This window comes from Chrysemys picta, chromosome 17, assembly GCF_011386835.1.
Source record: "Chrysemys picta bellii isolate R12L10 chromosome 17, ASM1138683v2, whole genome shotgun sequence".
NCBI lineage: Eukaryota > Metazoa > Chordata > Testudines > Emydidae > Chrysemys > Chrysemys picta.
Window position 1 is genome coordinate 19,268,623 of NC_088807.1, and position 22,594 is coordinate 19,291,216.

A 22,594-nucleotide genomic window follows, 5' to 3' on the forward strand; every position below is an offset into this window, starting at 1 on the left:
AGAATGTGGGTGTTGTGTTGTGTTGTGTTATCTCACACAACAGCGCTGCTTCGGCCGCGCAGCGGCTGGAAAAAAAGGAGCAAGCGGCGCCCTCTGGTGGCTGCAACCTGGAGCTGCAGCCTGTGCAAAACAATTGGTGGCTGGTTCAGGGTTGGCTCATGGGGGGGCGGGGGGGAGTTGCCGAGGCGGCAGCGTCTGTGCTGGGAAGGGACGGACGGACAGACAGTGGGGATATGCATTTGGTTTGTTATTATAGGGTCTCTCCGGGTTGCCAGGAGCTGCGCAGGCCGGTTTGTTATTGTAGGGTCTCTCCGGGGGCTGCGCAGGCTGGTTTGTTATTGTAGGGTCTCTCCTGGATGCCTGGAGCTGCGCAGGCCAGTTTGTTATTGTAGGGTGTCTCCGGGGAGCCGGGGGCTGCGCAGGCCGGTTTGTTATTGTAGGGTCTCTCAGGGGCGCTGGGAGCTGCGCAGGCCGGTTTGTTATTGTAGGGTCTCTCAGGGGCGCTGGGAGCTGCGCAGGCCGGTTTGTTAGTGTAGGGTCTCTCCGGGGGCTGCGCAGGCCGGTTTGTTATTGTAGGGTCTCTCAGGGGCGCTGGGAGCTGCAGAGGCCGGTTTGTTAGTGTAGGGTCTCTCAGGGAGCTGGAGGCTGCACAGGCCGGTTTGTTAGTGTAGGGGCACAGGTAAACACCTAGTTTCCGGACAACACTAATAACTGAAACGATTCCAGCCTCATTGGGGCTTTGGGATGAAACAGAAACAAAGAAACAGGAGGCCAAAATATCCCGGTCTATGAGCGGTGGGAGGAGCCTAGGGCCGGGCTAGCGGGGGCTGGGGGCCAGGAGTGAGGGGCGCTGGCAGGGTGGGAGTGAGGGGCACCGGCAGGGCTGGGCGCAGCGGGTCGGGAGTGAGGGGCACTGGCGGGGCTGGGGGCCGGGAGTGAGGGGCGCCGGCAGGGCGGGAGTGAGGGGCACTGGCGGGGCTGGGGGTCGGGAGTGAGGGGCGCCGTCAGGGCTGGGGGTCGGGAGTGAGGGGCACCGGCGGGGCTGGGGGTCGGGAGTGAGGGGCGCCGGCAGGGCTGGGGGTCGGGAGTGAGGGGCGCCGGCGGGTCGGGAGCGAGGGGCACCGGCGGGGCGGGGGGCTGACAGTGAGGGGCGCCGGTGGGGCTGCAGGTCCGCAGTGAGGGGCGCCGGTGGGGCTGTGTCCGGGAACCTGTTCAGCAGTTGCAGGTTCCCAGAAATCCTGTGAGTTCATCACCGACCCGGCGGCTCCGGGTTTGCGGGGCGGGGGGCGTGGGGGAGGGAGGGGCTGTGGGAAATGTGCAGCACAGGGGGGAGGGGCAGTTAATGGCCCCAAATGTCGCAGAGGCTGAGAAAGGGGCGAAGGCTGGACCCTGCCCCCAGCATCTCACCTGGCAGGGGAGGGGGGACTGGCTGGCTCAGGGGGGCAGGGAATGAGACATGGGGCCTGTCCCCTCTAGGGGACGCCAGCTCCCATCCAGCCCCCAGTCTGTGAGCTGCTCCCCCCCCAGCCCTGCTGGTGCCCCTCACTCCTGACCCGCAGGCCCTGCTCGCCCAGCCCCCCACTCCCACGCCGCTCTCGCGGGGGCTCTAGAACGCCTGGGTTCTGTGAGGCGGGTTCCAGAACGGCGAAGCCCCTGGCCCTGCCCCGCCATCTGGCGCCCCCTGGTGCGCGCAGCCTGCCCGCCCGCTGCTGAGGGTCTTCGCCGTGTGCTTCCTGCAGGGGGCGCTCCTGGCACAGGGAGGGAGCTGCCCCTGCCCCTGCCCCGCCCGTGAAGGGCTCGGGATGAAGACGGGCTCTGGCCCCCGCCCGCCCCTGCCTCTGCTCTGCCTCCTGCTGGCGCTGAGCGTTGGGGGGGCTGGTGAGTGGGGGGCTGGCCCCTAGGATGGGACCCAGGCATCCGAGATGGCAGCATGAGGCACTGGTCCCTGGGGGACCCTGCAGCTCCCAGCCTTGGGGGCAGGATTTGTGGGGGAGGCAGCCGGGGAGCCTGTGCAGGGCTGCCCCCAGCCCCAAAGGGGGGAGTGGGGAAGGGTCAAGCGAGAGGGGATGGGGGGACCCAGGCGTCCGGGAAGGATCAGGGCCAGTCTCAAATCTGCCCCTCCCCCCTGACAGGTGCCACAGGGATAGGCAGCTTCTTCAGACCCCTGAGTGAGTAACTACCCCGCCCCCACTGTTCTGCCCCTCCCCACTGCCCCGCCTCCTCCCCTCCCCATGCTGCCCCCAACCCCCACCCGCACCTTCCCCCCAACTCCCATCTGCTTCCCTCCCCTACTCCTCAGCTCCCCCCACCCATTCCCCATCCCCTGCTCTGGGGATCCGAGCAGACCAAGGGAGCCCCCTGGTGGCAACACAAAGGATGAACAGGACCCCAAACGGGTGGGGGGGGGTGAAGAGGGACACAGGGCCTGGGAGGATGGGGGAAGCAGGACGGGGTGGGGGCAGCTGGTACTAACAGGGGTCCCCCCTCAGCCTGCACTCAGCACCCCTCCCTGCGGACACCCTGCGGCGGCAACGCCGAGAACTTCTATCCCAGCCAGTGTCTGCAGAGGAAATGCTGCCACGCCAACGGCACCTGCTTCCACCGCGCCATCGATGGTGAGCGGCCCCAGAGCCAGCGCTTCCCCCCACCCCTCCCCGAGCCAGCCGCCTCCCCGTGTGGAGCTCTGTACACCCAGCCCCCGCACTCCACCCCAGAGCCAGCCGCATCCCCCGCGCCCCCAGAGCCAGCCGCCTCCCCCGTGTGGAGCTCTGTACACCCGGCCCCCTGCACCCCACCCCAGAGCCAGCCGCCTCCCCCGTGTGGAGCTCTGTACACCCAGCCCCCGCACTCCACCCCAGAGCCAGCCGCATCCCCCGCGCCCCCAGAGCCAGCCGCCTCCCCCGTGTGGAGCTCTGTACACCCGCCCCCTGCACCCCACCCCAGAGCCCGCCGCATCCCCGCGCCCCCAGAACCAGCCGCATCCCCCGTGTGGAGCTCTGTACACCCAGCCCCCGCACCCCACCCAGAGCCAGCCGCATCCCCCATGTGGAGCTCTGTACACCCGGCCCCCGCACCCCACCCCAGAGCCAGCCGCATCCCCCGCGCCCCCAGAACCAGCCGCATCCCCCGTGTGGAGCTCTGTACACCCAGCCCCCGCACTCCACCCCAGAGCCAGCCGCCTCCCCCCGCACCCCCAGAGCCAGCCGCCTCCCCCGTGTGGAGCTCTGTACACCCAGCCCCCGCACCCCACCCCAGAGCCAGCCGCCTCCCCGTGTGGAGCTCTGTACACCCAGCCCCTGCACCCCACCCAGAGCCAGCCGCATCCCCCATGTGGAGCTCTGTACACCCGGCCCCCGCACCCCACCCCAGAGCCAGCCGCCTCCCCCGTGTGGAGCTCTGTACACCCAGCCCCCGCACTCCACCCCAGAGCCAGCCGCAACCCCCGCACCCCCAGAGCCAGCCGCCTCCCCCATGTGGAGCTCTGTACACCCAGCCCCTGCACCCCACCCCAGAGCCAGCCGCCTCCCCCGTGTGGAGCTCTGTACATCCGGCCCCCGCACCCCACCCCAGAGCCAGCCGCATCCCCCGTGTGGAGCTCTGTACACCCAGCCCCCGCACTCCACCCCAGAGCCAGCCGCCTCCCCCGTGTGGAGCTCTGTACACCCGGCCCCCGCACCCCACCCCAGAGCCAGCCGCATCCCCCATGTGGAGCTCTGTACACCCGGCCCCCGCACCCCACCCCAGAGCCAGCCGCCTCCCCCGTGTGGAGCTCTGTACACCCAGCCCCCGCACTCCACCCCAGAGCCAGCCGCAACCCCCGCACCCCCAGAGCCAGCCGCCTCCCCCATGTGGAGCTCTGTACACCCAGCCCCTGCACCCCACCCCAGAGCCAGCCGCCTCCCCCGTGTGGAGCTCTGTACATCCGGCCCCCGCACCCCACCCCAGAGCCAGCCGCATCCCCCGTGTGGAGCTCTGTACACCCAGCCCCCGCACTCCACCCCAGAGCCAGCCGCATCCCCCGCGCCCCCAGAGCCAGCCGCCTCCCCCGTGTGGAGCTCTGTACACCCGGCCCCCTGCACCCCACCCCAGAGCCAGCCGCCTCCCCCGTGTGGAGCTCTGTACACCCAGCCCCCGCACCCCACCCCAGAGCCAGCCGCCTCCCCCGTGTGGAGCTCTGTACACCCAGCCCCCGCACCCCACCCCAGAGCCAGCCGCATCCCCCATGTGGAGCTCTGTACACCCGGCCCCCGCACCCCACCCCAGAGCCCGCCGCATCCCCCGCGCCCCCAGAACCAGCCGCATCCCCCGTGTGGAGCTCTGTACACCCAGCCCCCGCACTCCACCCCAGAGCCAGCCGCCTCCCCCCGCACCTCCAGAGCCAGCCCCCTCCCCCGTGTGGAGCTCTGTACACCCAGCCCCCGCACCCCACCCCAGAGCCAGCCGCCTCCCCCGTGTGGAGCTCTGTACACCCAGCCCCTGCACCCCACCCCAGAGCCAGCCGCATCCCCCATGTGGAGCTCTGTACACCCGGCCCCCGCACCCCACCCCAGAGCCAGCCGCCTCCCCCGTGTGGAGCTCTGTACACCCAGCCCCCGCACTCCACCCCAGAGCCAGCCGCAACCCCCGCACCCCCAGAGCCAGCCGCCTCCCCCATGTGGAGCTCTGTACACCCAGCCCCTGCACCCCACCCCAGAGCCAGCCGCCTCCCCCGTGTGGAGCTCTGTACATCCGGCCCCTGCACCCCACCCCAGAGCCAGCCGCATCCCCCGTGTGGAGCTCTGTACACCCAGCCCCCGCACTCCACCCCAGAGCCAGCCGCCTCCCCCGTGTGGAGCTCTGTACACCCGGCCCCCGCACCCCACCCCAGAGCCAGCCGCATCCCCCATGTGGAGCTCTGTACACCCGGCCCCCGCACCCCACCCCAGAGCCAGCCGCCTCCCCTGTGTGGAGCTCTGTACACCCAGCCCCTGCACCCCACCCCAGAGCCAGCCGCCTCCCCTCTGTGGAGCTCTGTACACCCAGCCCCCGCACCCCACCCCAGAGCCAGCCGCCTCCCCCGTGTGGAGCTCTGTACACCCAGCCCCCGCACCCCACCCCAGAGCCAGCCGCCTCCCCTCTGTGGAGCTCTGTACACCCAGCCCCTGCACCCCACCCCAGAGCCAGCTGCATCCCCCGTGTGGAGCTCTGTACACCCGGCCCCCGCACTCCACCCCAGAGCCAGCCGCATCCCCCGTGTGGAGCTCTGTACACCCAGCCCCTGCACTCCACCCCAGAGCCAGCCGCATCCCCTGCGCCCCCAGAGCCAGCCACATCCCCCCTGTGAAGGTCTGTACACCCAGCCCCCGCACCCCACCCCAGAGCCAGCCGCATCCCCCGTGTGGAGCTCTGTACACCCAGCCCCCGCACTCCACCCCAGAGCCAGCCGCATCCCCCGTGTGGAGCTCTGTACACCCAGCCCCTGCACCCCACCCCAGAGCCAGCCACCTCCCCCGTGTGGAGCTCTGTACACCCGGCCCCCACACCCCACCCCAGAGCCAGCCGCATCCCCCGTGTGGAGCTCTGGCCACCCACACCCACACCTCACTCCAAAGCCAGCTGCATCCCCCCCATGGGGCTCTGTACACCCAGCCCCCGCACCCCACCCCAGAGTCAGCTGCACCCCCGCAGTCAACCCCAGAGCCAACTTCCGCCCTGCGTGAGGCTCTATATACCCAGCCCCCGCGCCCCCCCAGACCCAGCCGCAGCGCCACCTCCCACCCCAGAGCAGCTGGCAGATGCCGAGCTGCCCCAATCCTCCCTTTCCTTGGCAGCGCCACGCCAGCGCCGGAACGCCGGGATCCTAGGGGGGGCTCTGCGTGGGGGCCGCCGGGCTGTTCCTCTGCGTCTGCGTCGCCTGGTAGGTACCGGCTGGAGCAGAACTGCCCTGGGCTCTGTGTCCTGTCTACACAGTCCAGTCCTGGCTGAGAGCTCAATGGCTGAGCCCAGCAAGGGACCCGGGGCCTTTCCCCTCTAGGGGGCGCCAGCTCCATCCAGCCCCAGGGCAGGGACTGGCTCCCTCAGGGGGGCGGGAAATGGGGCATGGGGCCTTTTTCCTCCAGGGGGTGTTGGCTCCCATCCTGCTCCAGGGCAGGGACTGGCTGGCTCAGGGGAGTGGGATATGGGGCCCGGGGCCTTTCCCATTTGGGTCACTAGATACCCCAATCCACTCCCTTCCCAGAGCCGGGGAGAGAACCCTGGAGTCCTGGCTCCCAGCACCCTCCCCTCCCCGCTCTAACCCCTAGGCCCCACGCCCCTCCCAGAGCCAGGGAGAGAACCCTGGAGTCCTGGCTCCAGCACCCGCCCCTCCCCGCTCTAACCCCTAGGCCCCACGCCCCTCCCAGAGCCGGGGAGAGAACCCTGGAGTCCTGGCTCCCAGCCCCCCCATTATCTCTGTTCTCCCCGCAGCAGGCTGAAGGGCACCCGGGCAGCAGGGAAGGAGACTGGGAAGCCGAAGTCAACGTCGGATGCAGAGGCGGCTGATTATCTGACGAAGCTGCTGGAGGAGAGTGACCAGGAGGAAGAGCCAAAAGAGGGGGGAGAGTAGGGACAGGCTGGGGGGGAGCCCCCCCCCCACCTGGGCTGCTGCACCCCTCATACAATAAAGGGTTAATTTCCCCCCCCTTACTTCTTTCCTGATCAGCTGGGGAGTGGGGCACATGCTGTTTCCACATTCCCTTCCCCCATCCGGATCCCTGTATACACAGCCCCCGCGCTCCACCCCAGAACGGGGGCAAGGAATGGGACACGGGGCCTTTCCCCTCTAACCACTAGACCTCACTCCCCTCCCATAGCCAGGGAGAGAACCCAGGAGTCCTGGCTCCCAGCCCCCCCCCCCCGCTCTAACCACTAGACCCCACTCCGCAGCATGCAACGCAGGACAAGGAAGCACAGAGCAGTGGGCCTGAGACACAAAAGTGTTTTAAAAACAAATGACACTTCCGTGCGACAGACGCCTCTTCGCTGGGTCAGGGGAGACAGCACCCAGCCTCCAAGCTCTGCCGTCCCAGCGCCGGGCAAGGGGTCCCCGGATACCCAGCCCCCGTGCTCTACCCCAGAGGGGCCACATCTCTGTCCCTCTGGCCTGGGGCCAGTTCGGTTCATCTGTCTCACAGTCCCGTGGGTGCTCCCTGAATCAGCGAGGGGGTGGGGGGTGCTGGTCCCAGACGGATCCCCCATCCGACTCGCCCCCTCCAGGGCTCTGTCCCAAAAAGCATCTGGAAGAGACGGACAGTCAGTCATAAGCTACAGGGGGGGCTCTGAGTTGGGGGGATAATTGTATCGGGGGGCCCTGCCAATGCCCCCCACCCATCAGAATGGCCCATCCAGATGTTTCACACCCCTTGGTTAAGCTGTCCTCCCCTGCACCCCCAGAACAGCACCCTAATCCCAGTGACCTGGCTCCCTGCTCCCCCTTCCCGCACTGGGGCCCCCCTTCCCCCCCTCACAACACCAGCCTCCCCCCCTCACCGCACCAGGGCCCAGTTCCCAGCCACAGTCATAAAATTTGATGAAGATGATTGGGGGGGGGGGGAGGCATGGGGGGAACGTGGCACTGGGGGGGGTTGTGCTGGTGGGGGGGGGGAGGGGAGGTTGGGGTTCCCTCTCAGCCCTTTCCCAGGGGGCAGGGTTTGGGGAGAAGGACAATGTGGGCAGGGTCAGGGGTGGACAGGGTTTGGGGGCAGGGTTTGGAGGGACCCGAGGGGTGGGGTTTGGGGGCATTGTTTGGGGGGCACGGGGAGAGGCAGCAGGGACAAGGTTTGGGGGCAGGATTTGGGGGACACACAAGGCAGGGCTGGGGGGCAGGGTTTGGGGGCACATGGGGCAGAGCAGCAGGGACAGAGTTTGGGGATAGGGTTTGGGGGCAGCATTTGGGGGGCACACAGGGCAGGGCTTGGGGGCCACAGGGGGAAGGGCAGCAGGGAAGGGTTTGGGGGCACACGGGGGAGGGTTACCTCTAGACCGTCTCCCGGGGCGGGGGCCCCTGGCTCCCCCGGACGGGGCCCAAGGCCAGCGGGCCGGGCTGACGCCGCGACCAGCGGCGGGAGATCTTGCGGGCGAGGCGGGCCAGGGTGCCCCCCTTGGCAGCGTAGTCCCGCCCCAGCTCGTCGGGCGCCAGCTCCAGGTTGCCCGTGTACCAGAGCACCCAGCCCAGCAGGCTCAGGAAGACCAGCACCGCCCCCGAGTAGATCAGCAGGTCCCCGAAGTCCTGGCCCCGCACCCGCAGCCGGGCGAAGATGCCCGTCAGCAGCGCCCCCATGCCCGCCCCGTCCAGCAGCAGCGCCAGGCCCAGCGCCAGGCGGCACCGGCCCAGCCCCCCCGAGGCCATGGCGGGGGGCAGCGGCGGGGGGCAGGTCCCGAGGGGTGCGGGGGGGGGGGGCGGCAGAGACCCAGCAGGGATCCGGGCTGGCGCTGGGCAGGGAGGTGGCAGCCAGGTGCGCTGAGAACCGGCCCGGCTGGTGGGGGGGGGGCAGGGCGGGACCCAGCAGGTATCGCTCCCTGCCCGGGTTAACCCTTCCCTGCCCACCACAGGCCGACGGGCGCAGCTGGGATGGTCACGCCTAGCTGGGGAGAGAACCCAGGCGTCCTGGCTCCCAGCCCTCCCCCCACTTCTAACCACCAGATGCCGCTCCCCTCCCAGAGCCAGGGAGAGAACCCAGGAGTCCTGGCTCCCTCCTTCTAACCACTAACCCCCACTCCCCTCCCAGAGCCAGGGAGAGAACCCAGGCGTCCTGGCTCCCAACCCCCACACACACAATGGTGGGCGGGGCCTGGCTCGGGGTCACTCAATTCGCTCTACCTGCTGAGATCAAAGGAGACGCTGCCTACCCCTAAGCCCCGCCCCCAGGTGTACGCTATCCAATCAGCTGTGCCGCACGCCCCCCTCTTCCCGCTCACCTTTACCTGTCCGACCAATGAGAGCCCAGACGGTGGGGAAGGCGTGGTTGAGGTTGCTTTAACCCATTCAGAACGGGTACCGGCCGCTGAATGTTATCAACCCAGCATGGGTGAAACCTCCCCAGAGACAACCCTGAGTCCCTGGCTGCCCCTCCCCCCCCCCCCCCAGATCCCACTCCCTTCCCAGAGCTGGGGAGAGAACCCAGGAGTCCTGGCTCCCATTCCCCCCTGCTCTAACCACTAGACCCCACTCCCCTCCCAGAGCAGGGAGAGAACCCAGGAGTCCTGGCTCCCAGCCCCCCCTCCGCTCTAACCACTAGACTCCCACCTCCCTCCAGAGCTGGGGAGAGAACTCAGGAGTCCTGGCTCCCAGCCCAGAAGGAGGGCTAGCCCTGTTTTTCTGGACACTAACTTGGGCTGTGGGACACTCCACCAGATTGAATTCCCTGCCCATCCAGGCTGGTCACATAGCCTCTCTGGGCCTCAGTTTCCCCATCCCTACAATGGGTAGAGCAGCCCTGCCCTGCCTTGCGGGTGATGGTGGGTAAACAGCCTGCAGCTTGTCAGGCACCCAGAGGCCATGGTGATGGGGACCGGAGGAAGCCCTGGGGCGGGGAGGGGCCTGCTGATATCACAATGCCAGGCCCCAGGTCAGAGGTTCCGGGCCGGCCCAGAGCAGCATGGGGCAGTGATGCTGCCTTGCCAACAGGGGGCACTGATGCTGGGAGCACCCTGTGCTGGGGCCATGGGCCCCTGGGCACTGGCAGTCATGGACCCCTGCTGCTGCCGTGACGTGCCCCACGATCTCGGCCTCCTGAGACCCCCAACCCCAACAAGCCAAGCCTGACACAGCTAGCCGGCCATGCTGATGCATCCACCAGGTGGGCTGAGGATGGGGCCTGGCGTGTAAGGGGGGCAGGACTCCTGGGTTCTCTCCCCGGCTCTGGGATGGGAGTGGGGTCTAGTGGTTAGAGCAGGGGGGCTGGGAGCCAGGACTCCTGGGTTCTCTCCCCGGCTCTGGGACGGGAGTGGGGTCTAGTGGTTAGAGCAGGGGGGCTGGGAGCCAGGACTCCTGGGTTCTCCTCTCGCTGACTTCCCCCCTAGGCATCGTGCGGAGGAGTCCGCACCCCTTCCCCGAATGCATCAGCGACTTCGCCTTCGCCGGCTGGATCCCGGTCATCGGGGAGCTGCAGAAACTGCTGGGGCAGGGGGAGTACAACCCCTTGTGCCCCGCCCCCCTCTTTGAGAGCAACTTCCTGCAGGTGAGCGCTGCCCCCTGCTGGTGGGGGGGATCAGGGCAGCTCCAGGGCACCCTCTCTAGGCTGCTCCTTGCCCCCTCCCTGCACCTTGGCTGGGCTCCGGCAGGCCCAGGGCCAACGCCTCTCCCTGGTGGGGCCGGAAGCCGCGGGTTCTAGTCCTGCTGCCTGGGGAGAGGGGTGTGTGATCCAGCGGGGGCTGGTGCCTGGGACCCCCCACTAAGCCTCCCCTGCCCCCTGCCTTGCAGGTGACCAAGCGGGGCGAGCTGGTGGATCTGCACAACCGCGCCAGCCTGGTGACCCTGGGCATCGCCGCCACCAGCCCCGCCCTGCTCCTGCCCGACGTCATGATCATCGCCCGCCCCACGGAGAGGCCCCAGGGGGAGCCGTTGGGCCCCAGGGCGGCTCACGTCCGGCCGGGGCTGGAGCTGACCCGGTGAGTGCCAGCAGGGGGCGCCCTTCGCAGCAGTCAGGGCTCAATGCCCCAGGTGGCACTAGGGGGCGCCGTGCTGCAGCCAGGCCAATATAAGCTGGGAGCCGGGCCTGGTCTCTGAGTCAAGGGCAGGAAAAACTCTGTGTTCTGCTAATGGCAACTGCATGAACAGCTCCGGCGCCCCACCCCAGAGGTGGCTGCATCTCAGTGCTGTGTGAACAGATCCCAGGCCTCCCTGCTCTAACCACTAGACCCCATTCCCCTCCCAGAGCCAGGGAAACAACCCAGGAATCCTGGCTCCCAGCCCCCCCCCAACCACTAGGCCCCCCTCCCCAAATAGGGCTGGAACCCAGGCGTCCGGCTGACCCCCCGCCCCCGGCAGGCTGATCCCACTGGAGCTGGTGAGCCTCTACCTGCATGACCTGGGGGAGCAGCGGCTGAAGTTGCGCCTGGCCACGGGGCGTGTCTACTACCTGCAGCTCTGTGCCCCCCGGGGGGAGGAGCGCCCGCTCTTCGCCCGCTGGCTACGCCTCATCTACCTGCTGAGGGCCCCCTCGGACAGCTGGGCCAGCATCCCCTCCTGGCACACCGCCGACCTGCGCGGGCGCAGCGCCAAGGTCAGCTGGGGGCAACGTGGAGTCGTCAGGCCCATGGCGGGCGTGGGGTGTATGGGCTGGGGGGGCAGGGGGCGGGGAGGATGTTGGCACCAGGGGGACCCGGCTGGGCAACGTGGGGGGTGAGGAGCAAGGGGTCAGTGGCTGCGGAGTGGACAGGAGGGAGCGCTGTGTGGGGAGTGCAGGGCAACATATGGGGCACAGGGTGGGGGGCACATCCTGTTCTGCTGGGCCAACCCCATCTCTCCATCCCTGCTCCCCCATCTCTCCAGCCACCCCTCAGCCGGCGGCTGTGGCCCATCCAGGAGGCGGAGGAGCCCAGGGCCCTGAAACCCCGACTTGGGGAGCCCCCGAGCAGCGGGAGCCGGACCCCCAGCCAGGGGCAGCCAAGCGGGAGGCAGAGCCCGGCCATCCCCACCAGGGGGCAGCAACCCTCCACGTAGGTACCGCTGGGTCAGCCGGAGACTGTGGGGTGGGGGGGCTGGGAGCCAGGACTCCTGGGTTCTCTCCCCAGCTCTGGGAGGGGACTGGGGTCTAGTGGTTAGATCAGGTGGGTGGGAGCCAGGACTCCTGGGTTCTCTCCCCAGCTCTGGGAGGGGAGTGGGAGCTAGTGGTTAGAGCAGGGGGGGCTGGGAGCCAGGACTCCTGGGTTCTCTCCCCAGCTCTGGGAGGGGAACAGGGCCCCGTGGTTAGAGCAGGGAGGTCTTTCCAGCCAATAGCTCCCCTATGTCTCTCTTGAACCCGCGATGCAGGGAAGCATGGATGGGCAGGGGCTGGGACGTGGGGGAAGATCAGGACGGGTTTGGGGGGACCCTGTACGTGGGCTCTGAGATCTGCGGAGGATCCCAGCTGGCTCTGGGGCCTGCCCCTGCCATCCCTCTTCCCCCACAGGCCGGGCGGTTCTGATTCGGGCTCTCTCTCTGCAGGCAGAGCGTAGGGGGACAGGGGTCCGGACGCCCCACATCACCCAGCATAGGTAGGTACTGCACGGGCTGGTACCGGAATCAGGGCACCCCCACAGCGCCCCCTGCTGGCAGAGGTGCAGCTGGAGCAGCCAGGAGCCCCCCCAGCCAGCGCTCTCGCCCCACTCCTCACAGCGCCCCCTGCTGGCAGAGATGGGGCTGGGGCAGCCGGGATCCCTCCCCACTCCCAGCCCCTCACTTCCCTCCTGTTTCCCAGCAGCCCCAGTGAGACGTTCCCCCAGCACCAGGCAACTCCTTGATGGTCTTTCCCGCTCCCGGGCGGAGGTCGCCAGCCCCTGGACGCAGGTGAGGGCTGATGGGCGGCGGTGGCAACCTAGGGGGCTGAGGGGGGCTGTGCCTTGGGCAGAGGACCCCTGTCTCCGGGAATGGGGGGTGCTGGGAAAGGGTGTTTCCCCCAACACTAGCCCAGAGGGGTTCCCTGTCTGCCCTGCTTTTCACGGGGCCTAGGGGGCGCTGCTGAGCAAGGAGTGATGCATCTGCTGTCTGCGGGACAGGTGTCAGTGCAGTCTAGTGTTTAGAGCGGGGCAGGGGCTGGGAGCCAGGACGCCTGGGTTCTCTCCCTGACTCTGGGAGGGAGGGGGGTCTGGTGGTTAGAGCGGGGCGGGGCTGGAATCCAGCACGCCTGGGTTCTCTCCCTGACTCTGGGAGGGGAGGAGGGTCTGGTGCTTAGAGCGGGGCGGGGCTGGAATCCAGGATGCCTGGGTTCTCTCCCTGACTCTGGGAGGGGAGGAGGGTCTGGTGGTTAGAGCTGCCGTTACCCCAGGATCCCTCCACAGCAGGTCCCAGTGTCCGGGGAGCCGAGCGCAGAAAGGAACCGTGGCCAGCTGAGCCTGGCCATCCCCTCTGGTTCCCAGAGCCCGGCAGGAACCCCGAGCCAGCCTGGATCTAGTGCCAGGTCTACAGCCACCACGGCTCCCAGCTCCCCCGAGCGATCTAGAGCCTCCGTGGGCGTGGGGCGCTCAGCGGTGGGCACCGCCTCCGTGGGCGTGGGGCGCTCAGCGGTGGGCACTGCCTCCGTGGGCGTGGGGCGCTCGGCGGTAGCCACAGCATCGGCAGCAGCGGGTCCCTCCAGGCCGGCCAGCGCCCAGCCCTCACGGATGGGCGGAGAGATGGAGCCGGGCAGGAGATCCAGGGAGCCCAGCACGGAGAGGAGCCGAGCCCAGCTGGGCCTCGCCAGTCCCTCCACGGAGCAGGGCAGGTCCCGTTCCCGGAGCCAGCGTGGATCTAGTGCGGCATCCAGAGCCACCACGGCTCCCGGCTCCCCCGAGCGATCCAGAGCCTCCGTGGGCGTGGGGCGCTCAGCAGTGGGCACCGCCTCCGTGGGCGTGGGGCGCTCGGCAGTGGGCACCGCCTCCGTGGGCGTGGGGCACTCGGCGGTAGCCACAGCATCGGCAGCAGCAGGTCCCTCCAGGCCAGCCAGCACCCAGCCCTCAGGGATGGGCGGAGAGATGGAGCCGGGCGGGAGATCCAGGGAGCCCAGCACGGAGAGGAGCCGAGCCCAGCTGGGCCTCGCCAGTCCCTCCACGGAGCAGGGCAGGTCCCGTTCCCGGAGCCAGCGTGGATCTAGTGCGGCATCCAGAGCCACCACGGCTCCCGGCTCCCCCGAGCGATCCAGAGCCTCCGTGGGCGTGGGGCGCTCAGCAGTGGGCACCGCCTCCGTGGGCGTGGGGCGCTCGGCGGTGGGCACCACCTCCGTGGGCGTGGAGCGCTCAGCGGTTGGCACTGCCTCCGTGGGCGTGGGGCGCTCGGCGGTAGCCACAGCATCGGTAGCAGCGGGTCCCTCCAGGCCGGCCAGCGCCCGGCCCTCAGGGATGGGCGAAGAGATGGAGCCGAGCGGGAGATCCAGGGAGCCCAGCACGGAGAGGAGCCGAGCCCAGCTGGGCCTCGCCAGCCCCTCCACGGAGCAGGGCAAGTCCCGTTCCCAGAGCCAGCGTGGATCTAGTGCGGCATCCAGAGCCGCCACGGCTCCCAGCTCCCCCGAGCGATCTAGAGCCTCCGTGGGCGTGGGGCGCTCGGCAGTGGGCACCGCCTCCGTGGGCGTGGGGCGCTCCCTACCATCCACTGCTTCGGTGGCAGCGGGTCCTTCCAGGCTGGCCAGCGCCCAGCCCTCGGGGAGATCCGGGGAGAGGAGCCGAGCCCAGGTGGGCCATGCCAGCCCCTCCATGGAGCAGGCCGGGTCCCGTTCCCAGAGCCAGCGTGGATCTAGTACGGCACCTGGGCCAACGGGAGCGACCATGACCCCCAGCTCCCATGAGCGGCCCAGTGGCTCCAGGGCTCCCAGCTTTCCGGAGCCAGCCAGCTCGCCCATGACTGCTGCTGCACCTCCGGAGAGATCTCAACTCTCCGGGGGTGTGGGGCCTTCGGAGGGGGCCACGGTGGCCCTGGCCGTGGGCCCCTCTGGGCAGAGAAGCCGGAGCAGCTCCCGGTTGGGTCAAGCCAAGAGACAGGGAACGAGGTCCAGGGCGACAGTTGGAGAAAGCGACAAAGGCAAAGCCCGGTCCAGCGCCAGCAGCACCGGCCACAAGAAGCCATCCAGGTAAGTGGGGAATCGGTTAAACACATAACCAGCCTCCGGGCCCCACCCCAGAGGGGCCACATGTCAGGGCTGGATGAGGGGTCCCAGTATGACCAGTCCCGGTGCCCCATTCCAGAGGGGTCGCATCCCAGCGCTGGATGAGGGGTCTCCATATGACCAGCCCCCATGCCCCACCCCAGAGAGGCCGCATCCTAGCACTGGGTGTGGGGTCCCCGTAGGAGCAGCCCCTGTGCCCTGCCCCAGAGGGGCCATGTCTCAGCGTGTGTGTGTGTGTGTGTGTGTGTGTGTGTGTGTGTCCCTGTCGCCCCCTGCTGGAGAGGAAGAGTCCCTCTCCGTGTGTATGCGTGAGTGCAAGCAAACTATCTGCCCTCTGCTGGCTGCGGTCGGATTTCTCTGACACCGTATCCTATGCACCGTACTGCTCCCGACTGAGGGGGATTCTCTATTCACCTAAAGGGCAGGGGCTGGAGCTTTACAAATGGGAGGCAGTGGCCCGTACCCCACTGTCGCTGAGCAGGATGTGGGAGGGGGATGGTACCGTCACCCCTATCCGAGGCCCTAACGTGACTATCCCAGGATATTCGGGCCCCCGGGTCACCGGAAACTGAACTGTGAATCTTCCTCCACAGGGAGCAGAGATTGGAGTCGAAGGGGAAGTTGAAATCGGCCCTGAGTTCAGGTATGGCGGTAATTCTCCTTCCCACAGCCAGGGAAGTTCCCACCCCCTACCCCACCGCACTCCTCGCTGGGGCGGGGCGCCTTGGGGAGACGGAACCAGGGCCAGCTCTAGGCACCAGTGCTCCAAGCATGTGCTTGGGGCGGCACTTTCCAAGGGGCGGCACTCCGGCTCCTTTTTTTTTTGCTTGGGGCGCAAAAAGCCGGGAGCCAGCCCTGAGCAGAGGTGAGCTGCGGCGGTGGGGGGTGCGGGGAGGGCCGCAGGAAGTAACCCTGGGGGGGCCGGAGGAACTGCTCCCCCGCCCCAGCTCACTGCCGCTCCACTGCCGCCTGCTCCCCCGAGCCCGCTGCCGCTTCTCCCCCCTCCCTCCCAGGCTTTCCTGGGACGGAGGGGTAGGAGGGGAAATGTGGTGTGCCCAGGGGAGGAGGTGGGGCTGGGGATTTGGGGAAGGGGTTGGAGTGGGCGGGGGAAGGGGCGGAGTTTGGGGGGGCATGGGAAAATTTTTTTGCTTGGGGCGGCAAAAAACTTGGAGCCGGCCCTGGCCGGAACTCCCTCACCCCGTGCCCCACAGTACCCCGTGTGGCTGCCCCGGGTCTCATCGCTCTGTCACCCCCTCAGCCAGGCACAGGAGTAGCCTCACCTTCGTGACCATCTACAGCGCCCTGTCGAACTCACTGGACAAGCTGACGGGCGGGAAGCTGAGACAGGTAGGGGGCGCCGGGGGGGCCGGGCGGCAACGGGCGGGGGGCGAGGATGGGTGGGGGAATGTAGGGACTCACTTGGGTGGGGGCTCAGCTAGGCGAATCACACGTGGGATCCAGCCCCCTCCCATTCGGCCTCCCTCAGTGTGACGAGTTTGCCGGCCCTTGGTCCCCGGGGCTGAGCCCCCATCCCCAGGCGCCACCCAGCTCCCCAGGGGAAGGGCCAGGCAGGCCACGGAGCCTGAGCCCACATCTGCCTCCGGCGTAGGGCCCCCAGGGCAAGGGGACTGTATGTGCTGGGGGAAGGGGGCTGGCACCATTCCCATCCCCCATAATCCCCTGCACCGCTTGTGCCCTGAGCCCCCCCCCTCCCCCGGCACCCTCTGCCCTGAGCCCCCCAGCCCCGAGCCCTGTCTGATTCTCTGTGCCCTTCTCCCCAAAGAGAAGAAGCCAGGAAGATGCCAAGACGCAGTTGTCTTCTAAGCCCTCCAAGCGGGTCACCATCTCGGGCGTGGTGGAGCTGTCGGGCCAGGGCAGCCAGGAGACCAGCTCCGTGGCACCCTCAGCTATGGAGAGCAGCGGGGAGCAGGGCCCGGCTGGCTCCGGGGCGGCTCCACAGCGGGAGAGCGGCCCACTGCCCAAGGCGCAGTCTGGGGGATCTAGAGCCGTCACAGCTCCCAGCTCGCCCGAGCGATCCAGAGCCTCCGTGGGCGTGGGGCGCTCGGCCGTGGCCACGGCCTCCGTGGGCGTGGGGCGCTCGGCAGTAACCACAGCGTCGGTGGCAGCAGGTCCTTCCAGGCTGGGCAGTGCCCAGCCCTCAGGGATGGGCAGAGAGATGGAGCCAGGCGGGAGATCCAGGGAGCCGAGCATGGAGAGGAGCCAAGCCCAGCTGGGCCTCGCCAGCCCCTCCACGGAGCAGGGCAGGTCCCGTTCCCGGAGCCCCACGGGGACGCCGAGCCAGCCAGGGTCTAGCGCCGTGTCCAGAGATTCTGGAGCAGCTGGGCCTTCAGAGCGATCCAGAGTCTCGGTGGCTGCCGGCCCTTCGGAGATGGCCACGGTGTCGGTGGCCGTGGGTCCGTCCGAGCTGGGGCCGCGGAGCAGCGCCCGGCCCTCGGGGAGGGACCAGCTGAGCCTGCCAGGCAGGGGATCTAGAGAGCGCAGCAAGGCGGGGAGCCAGAGTGGAAGTCGAATCACCTCCCCGAGCGCCATCAGGGAGGCTGGGACCCCCGGCGCCGTGGCTGCTCTGGGCATGGAAGGCGATGATGTATCTAGAGAGACATCCAAGAAGTCCAGAGCCTCTGTGGCTCCAGGTTCTGCTGAGAAATCCAGAGCCTCTGTGGCTCCAGGTTCTGCTGAGAAATCCAGAGCGTCGGTGGCTCCAGGTTCTGCTGAGAAATCCAGAGCCTCTGTGGCTCCAGGTTCTGCTGAGAAATCCAGAGCGTCAGTGGCTCCAGGTTCTGCTGAGAAATCCAGAGCGTCGGTGGCTCCAAGTTCTGCAGAGAGATCCAGAGTCTCGGTGGCCGCTGGCCCATCAGAGAAATCCAGAGCATCCGTGGCCGCCGGCCCTTCACAGCTGGCTACGGTGTCGGTGGCCGTGGGACAGTCCGAGCCAGGGTCTCTCAGCAGCGCCAGGACCCTGAGGACAGATGCTCAGAGAGCTCCCCGCGCGGGGAAAAGTCGGCTCAGCTCCCCGTGCTCCGGGGCTCCTCTGGGGACGAAGGCCGGCGACACATCCCCGGGCAGAGCCTCCCTGGGGAGATCCGGGGAGCAGAGCCGAAGCCAGGCCAGGGAGGAAGGAGGGGCCCGTTCCCAGAGCCCCTCGAGCCAGGCGCCCCATGCGAGAGCTGCAGTCTCCAAGGGCCAGGGGCCCAGCAGCACCCGGCCCTCGCAGCTGGACAGACAGGGGGAGCTGGGCTGGGGATCCAGCAGACCCAGCACCACGAGGAGCCGGAGCAAAGGTCGGCAGGAAGACAAGCGGGACCCCTCTGAGGGGCACGCCGCCAGCAGGTAGGCGGGGCTGGAGCGCGTCACGTCAGCTGTGCGTGTTCGGCAGAGGCCGCTACCGCAGGACTCCTGGGTTCTGCCCCCGGCTCTGGGAGGGGAGTGGGGACTAGTGGTTGGGGAGTGGGGACATTGGGAGTCAGGACTCCTGGGTTCTATCCTCGGTCTGAGACTGACTTTCTGTGACCCCGGGTTAAGCCTCGTGCCTCAGTTTCCCCCACTACACTGTAGGGCTGTGTTTCCTCCCCGCTGGGCTGTGTAGGGGAGCACTGCACTCCCTGAGGGCCTGCGGGGGAGGCTGCAGAGGGACAGGGGCCCAGGAGACCCTAGAGATCCTGACTGGATGCTCTCTCCTCTCTCTAGGACAGGCAGCCGTGTTTCCTGGGGGCTCAACGGTCGCCCCCATTCCTCCTACCCACTGCTCCTGAGACTCAAGACTTCATAAGCTTAGCTCAGGTCTGGGCCGTTGCCAGGAGCTTCTCTCATCAGTCCAGGAGGGGAGTGGGGTCTAGTGGTTAAAGCAGGGAGAGCTGGGAGCCAGGACTCCTGGGTTCTCTCCCCGGCTCTGGGAGGGGACGGGGTCTAGTGATTAGAGCAGGGTAGGGTTGAGGGAGGGGGCAGGACTCCTGGGTTCCATACCCAGCTCGGGTCGGCCGGACCAGCCTTCCATTCCATGAAACATGGGGGCGTTTTGAGATTTGCTTCCCTTGCGATGCTGAACAGAGACGAGGCCTGTTGAATGCGTTCCCTGGCCAGCCGGGACCTGGGGGCGCTCTCCTGGCGTGGCCACCTGCCCGCCACCAGGGCACAGCCCTGCCATGTGATGCCTCTGCTCTGCCCCATTTGGGTGAGGGACCTGAACCAGGGCGTGGCAGTGGCCGGGAGCTACCCAGGGCTGTGATGGACCCCCTTGCCCTGAGTGCTGTGTGGAGGGGGGGTCTGCTCCCCAACTCCATAGGAAAAGCAAGGTCCCCCCCCAGACCCACGCAGGGCAGCCCTACAGGCACACCCCAACCCTCACGTGTCCTCCTGCAGCCTCTAGGCCCTGGGCACCCCGGTATACCAGCCCCCCTCCGCTCCCCGCGCTGCATTAACCCCCAGCATTTGGCCCCACGTCTCGTGAGCCCCAATCCACGCAGGTTTTGCAGCGCTAGACTCAAGCAGTCTCGGCCCTCCCGCCCCAGTCCTGCCAGCCTGCCTGGGACCCCCCATTCATGAGACAGGCCCGCGAAGGATCCTGGTGGCGCATCTCCACCAGCTCAAACTCCTGCGTCTGGCCTGGGTCATCTGGCCCGGACTGCCGGGCTAGACAATTGCAGCGGAGCCATTCGGGCCCCGGGTTCTGGGCCCTTCCCCCTCACGGCCATTTTTTTTCTTCTTTATGTTTTCAAGCCAATTCCCTTCCCCTTGCTGTGCATTTCAGCAGTTTCTGGCAAGAATATTGTTTTCAGCCAATATTTTGTTTGTTTCTTGCCAATTGTTGGTCAACATTAGTTTCAATTTTCAGCCACTGTTTTAGGGTTTTTAGGCCAATTTTTGTGTTTGTTTTCCAATTTTTGGTTATTCCCCCCCCCCTCCCCAATTTTCAGCCTTTTTTTTTCTTCTTTGGACATTTTTTTTGTTTGTTTCTTGACAATTTTTGGTCAAAATTAGGGCTGTTGATTAATCACAGTTAACTCACGCGATTAACTCCAAAAAAAGGAATCATGATTAAAAAAATTAATCACAGTTTTAATCACACTGTTAAACAATAGAATACCAATTGAAATGTATTAACTATTTTTGGATATTTTTCTACATTTTCAAATATATTTATTTCAATTACAACCCAGACTACAAAGTGCACAGTGCTCATTTTATATTCTTATTTTTATTACACATATTTCCACTATAAAAATGATAAACAAAAATAGTATTTTTCAATTCACCTTATAAAAGTACCGTAATGCAATCTCTTTATCGGGAACGTGCAACTTACAAATGTAGATTTTTTTTTTTTGTTACGTAACTGCACTCAAAACCAAACAATGTAAAACTTAGAGACTACAAGTCCACTCAGTCCTACTTCTTGTTCAGCCAATCGTTCAGACAAACAAGTTTGTTTACATTTACGGGAGATAATGCTGCCGGCTTTTTATTTACATCGCACCAGAAAGTGAGAACAGGCGTTCGCATGGCACGTTTGTAGCCGGCATTACAAGGTATTTATGTGCCAGATATGCTAAATGTTCATATGCCCCTTCATGCTTCGGCCACCATTCCAGAGGACAAGCTTCCGTGCTGATGATGCTTGTTAAAAAAATAATGCGTTAATTAAATGTTGACTGAACTCCTTGGGGGAGAATCGTATGTCCCTTGCATTCTGCCATATATTTCATGTTATAGCAGTCTCGGATGATAACCCAGCACATGTTGTTCATTTTAAGAACACTTTCGCTACAGATTTGACAAAACGCAAAGAAGGTACCAATGTGAGATTTCTGAAGCTAGCTACAGCACTTAACCCAAGGTTTAAGAATCTGAAGTGCCATCCAAAATCTGAGAGGAACAAGGTGGAGCATGCTTTCAGAAGGCTTAAAAGAGCAACACTCCGATGTGGAAACTACAGAATCCGAACCACCGAAAAAGAAAATCAACCTTCTGCTGGTGGCATCTGACTCGGATGGAGAAAATGAACATGCGTCGGGCCGCTCTGCTTTGGCTCGTTCTCGAGCAGAACCAGTCATCAGCATGGCCGCATGTCCTCTGGAATGGTGGTTGAAGCATGAAGGGGCATACGAACATTTAGCATATCTGGCACGTAAATATCTTGCGACACCGGCTACAACAGTGCCACGCGAACGCCTGTTCTCGCTTTCTGGTGCAATGTAAACAAGAAGCGGGCAGCATGATCTCCTGCAAATGTAAAGAAACTTGTCTGTCTGAGCGATTGGCTGAACAAGAAGTAGGACTGAGTGGACTTGTAGGCTCGAAAGTTTTACATTGTTTTATTTTTGATTGCAGTTATTTTTTTGTGCATAATTCTACATTTGTAAGTTCAACTGTCATGGTAAAGAGATTGCACTACAGTACTTGTATGAGGTGAATTGAAAAATACTATTTTGTTTGTTTTTACTATGCAAATATTTGTAATAAAAGTAAAATAAAAAGTGAGCACTGTACACTTTGTGTTTTGTGTTGTCATTGAAATCAATATATTTGAAAATATAGAAAACATCCAAAAATACATCAATAAATGGTATTCTATTATTGGTTAACAGTGCGATTAATCGCGATTAATTTTTTTAATCGCTTGACAGCCCTAGTCAAAATTTGTTTAATTTTTCAGCCATTTCTTGGGGAGGGTGGATGGTTGGCCAATTTTTATAGCCCAAATTTGGTCGATTATTTTCAACTAACCGTTTTTTTAGCCCATTTGTTTTGCAGCTGTTTGTATTATCTGGCAATTTTTTCGTGATTTTCCAGTTTCCTGGGTGATTTTTTTTTTTTAGCCAATGTCAAAATTTAGACGGAAATGGAAAACCATTGGGCAGGTTGTGATTTGCTATGGAAACTCCGCCCCATATTCCGATCAACTCTAATAAGGGAGTTCTGCTTAATAGCTTCTCTTGACTTGCCTTTCTGCGGAGCGGGGCAGTTGGGGGGATATTTACTCTTGTGCAGAATCACGTGTTTCGATCGTGGCATCGGGGCCGAGACGGTCCCAGCTGATCATGGGTTGGGCATTTGTCTCCACAGAGGCGGCAGTGAGCAGGCTGCAAACAGAATGAAATCCCAGTAGAGGCCAGGTAAGGGCTGGCAGAGCGCCATCTCTGTGCACTTGGATGTTAGCCACATCCAAATCTTCACCCCTATTCTGCGTGTTATGGTGGCGCATCAACACGCTGAGATCAGGGCCCCGGTTGTGCCAGGTGCTGTACAGACACAGAGCAATCCCCCGCGCCCCACAGCGCCCCCTGCTGTGGGGTGCAGTAGCTGGCAGTACGTTCTCTGCCCTACGTGACCACAGTTTCTCTTCTCGCAGGCCGGACGCAGCCAGAGCTGGAGGAGAGGATTCGTTGCTGGGCCTGGGGAGTCTCTCAGGGACAGGACGGCTGGAGGGCCCAGGCCAGGGGATCGGGGCGGGGAGCAGCTAGGACGCTCCCCAGCAGCCGGCCGGCTGGCCAGGGCACGGGGCAGCGAGTGTCACGGCTTTCCCGGCTTTGCCTATTAAACTTTGCAGTGAATGTTGGGTCGGGGTTGTGTGTGCAACTGTCCCTCCTCCACGGCTGCCAGTGACCACCAAGGCTCAGGGCTGGACCCCTGCCCTAGGGTGGCGCTAGGGCCTGGGCTGCAGGGAGGGGGCTGAGTGGGGCGGGGTTGGGGGAGGTGTCAGGGGACGCCGAGGGGGGCACTGTGGGGGGGCATTCAGGAAGGTGATGGGGGAGCAGTGGGGGGGATGGGATCGGGGGGCATGTTCA

At 64.9% G+C, this 22,594-nt stretch overlaps 3 protein-coding genes and 1 long non-coding RNA gene across 4 annotated transcripts; 3 read left to right on the top strand and 1 right to left on the bottom strand.

Annotated features, from left to right (window-relative positions):
• Positions 1-1,170: 1,170 nt before the first annotated feature.
• On the top strand, positions 1,171-6,650 carry LOC135976346 (uncharacterized). Its single transcript, XR_010593496.1, has 5 exons — positions 1,171-1,240; positions 2,133-2,168; positions 2,490-2,615; positions 5,811-5,896; positions 6,445-6,650. It is a non-coding gene; the product is annotated as an uncharacterized LOC135976346 (long non-coding RNA).
• A 289-nt stretch (positions 6,651-6,939) lies between these two features.
• Positions 6,940-8,739, bottom strand: LOC101931645 (transmembrane protein 238). Its single transcript, XM_005312069.4, has 2 exons — positions 7,992-8,739; positions 6,940-7,253 (listed from the first exon to the last, which is right to left on the bottom strand). The coding sequence occupies exon 1, from the start codon at positions 8,363-8,365 to the stop codon at positions 7,994-7,996; it is 372 nt and encodes a 123-aa protein (XP_005312126.1). The 5' UTR covers positions 8,366-8,739; the 3' UTR covers positions 6,940-7,253; positions 7,992-7,993.
• A 732-nt stretch (positions 8,740-9,471) lies between these two features.
• Positions 9,472-10,630, top strand: LOC135976424 (Golgi-associated RAB2 interactor protein 6-like). The gene is made up of 3 exons (XM_065571883.1): positions 9,472-9,478; positions 10,039-10,196; positions 10,439-10,630. Exons 1-3 carry the CDS (start codon positions 9,472-9,474, stop codon positions 10,628-10,630), a joined length of 357 nt encoding a protein of 118 aa, XP_065427955.1.
• Positions 10,631-13,329: 2,699 nt separating this feature from the next.
• On the top strand, positions 13,330-22,392 carry LOC122174282 (mucin-19-like). The gene is made up of 6 exons (XM_042856205.2): positions 13,330-14,756; positions 15,386-15,435; positions 16,051-16,139; positions 16,576-18,140; positions 21,873-21,922; positions 22,159-22,392. Exons 1-5 carry the CDS (start codon positions 13,330-13,332, stop codon positions 21,913-21,915), a joined length of 3,174 nt encoding a protein of 1,057 aa, XP_042712139.2. The 3' UTR covers positions 21,916-21,922; positions 22,159-22,392.
• The last annotated feature ends 202 nt before the right edge of the window (positions 22,393-22,594 follow it).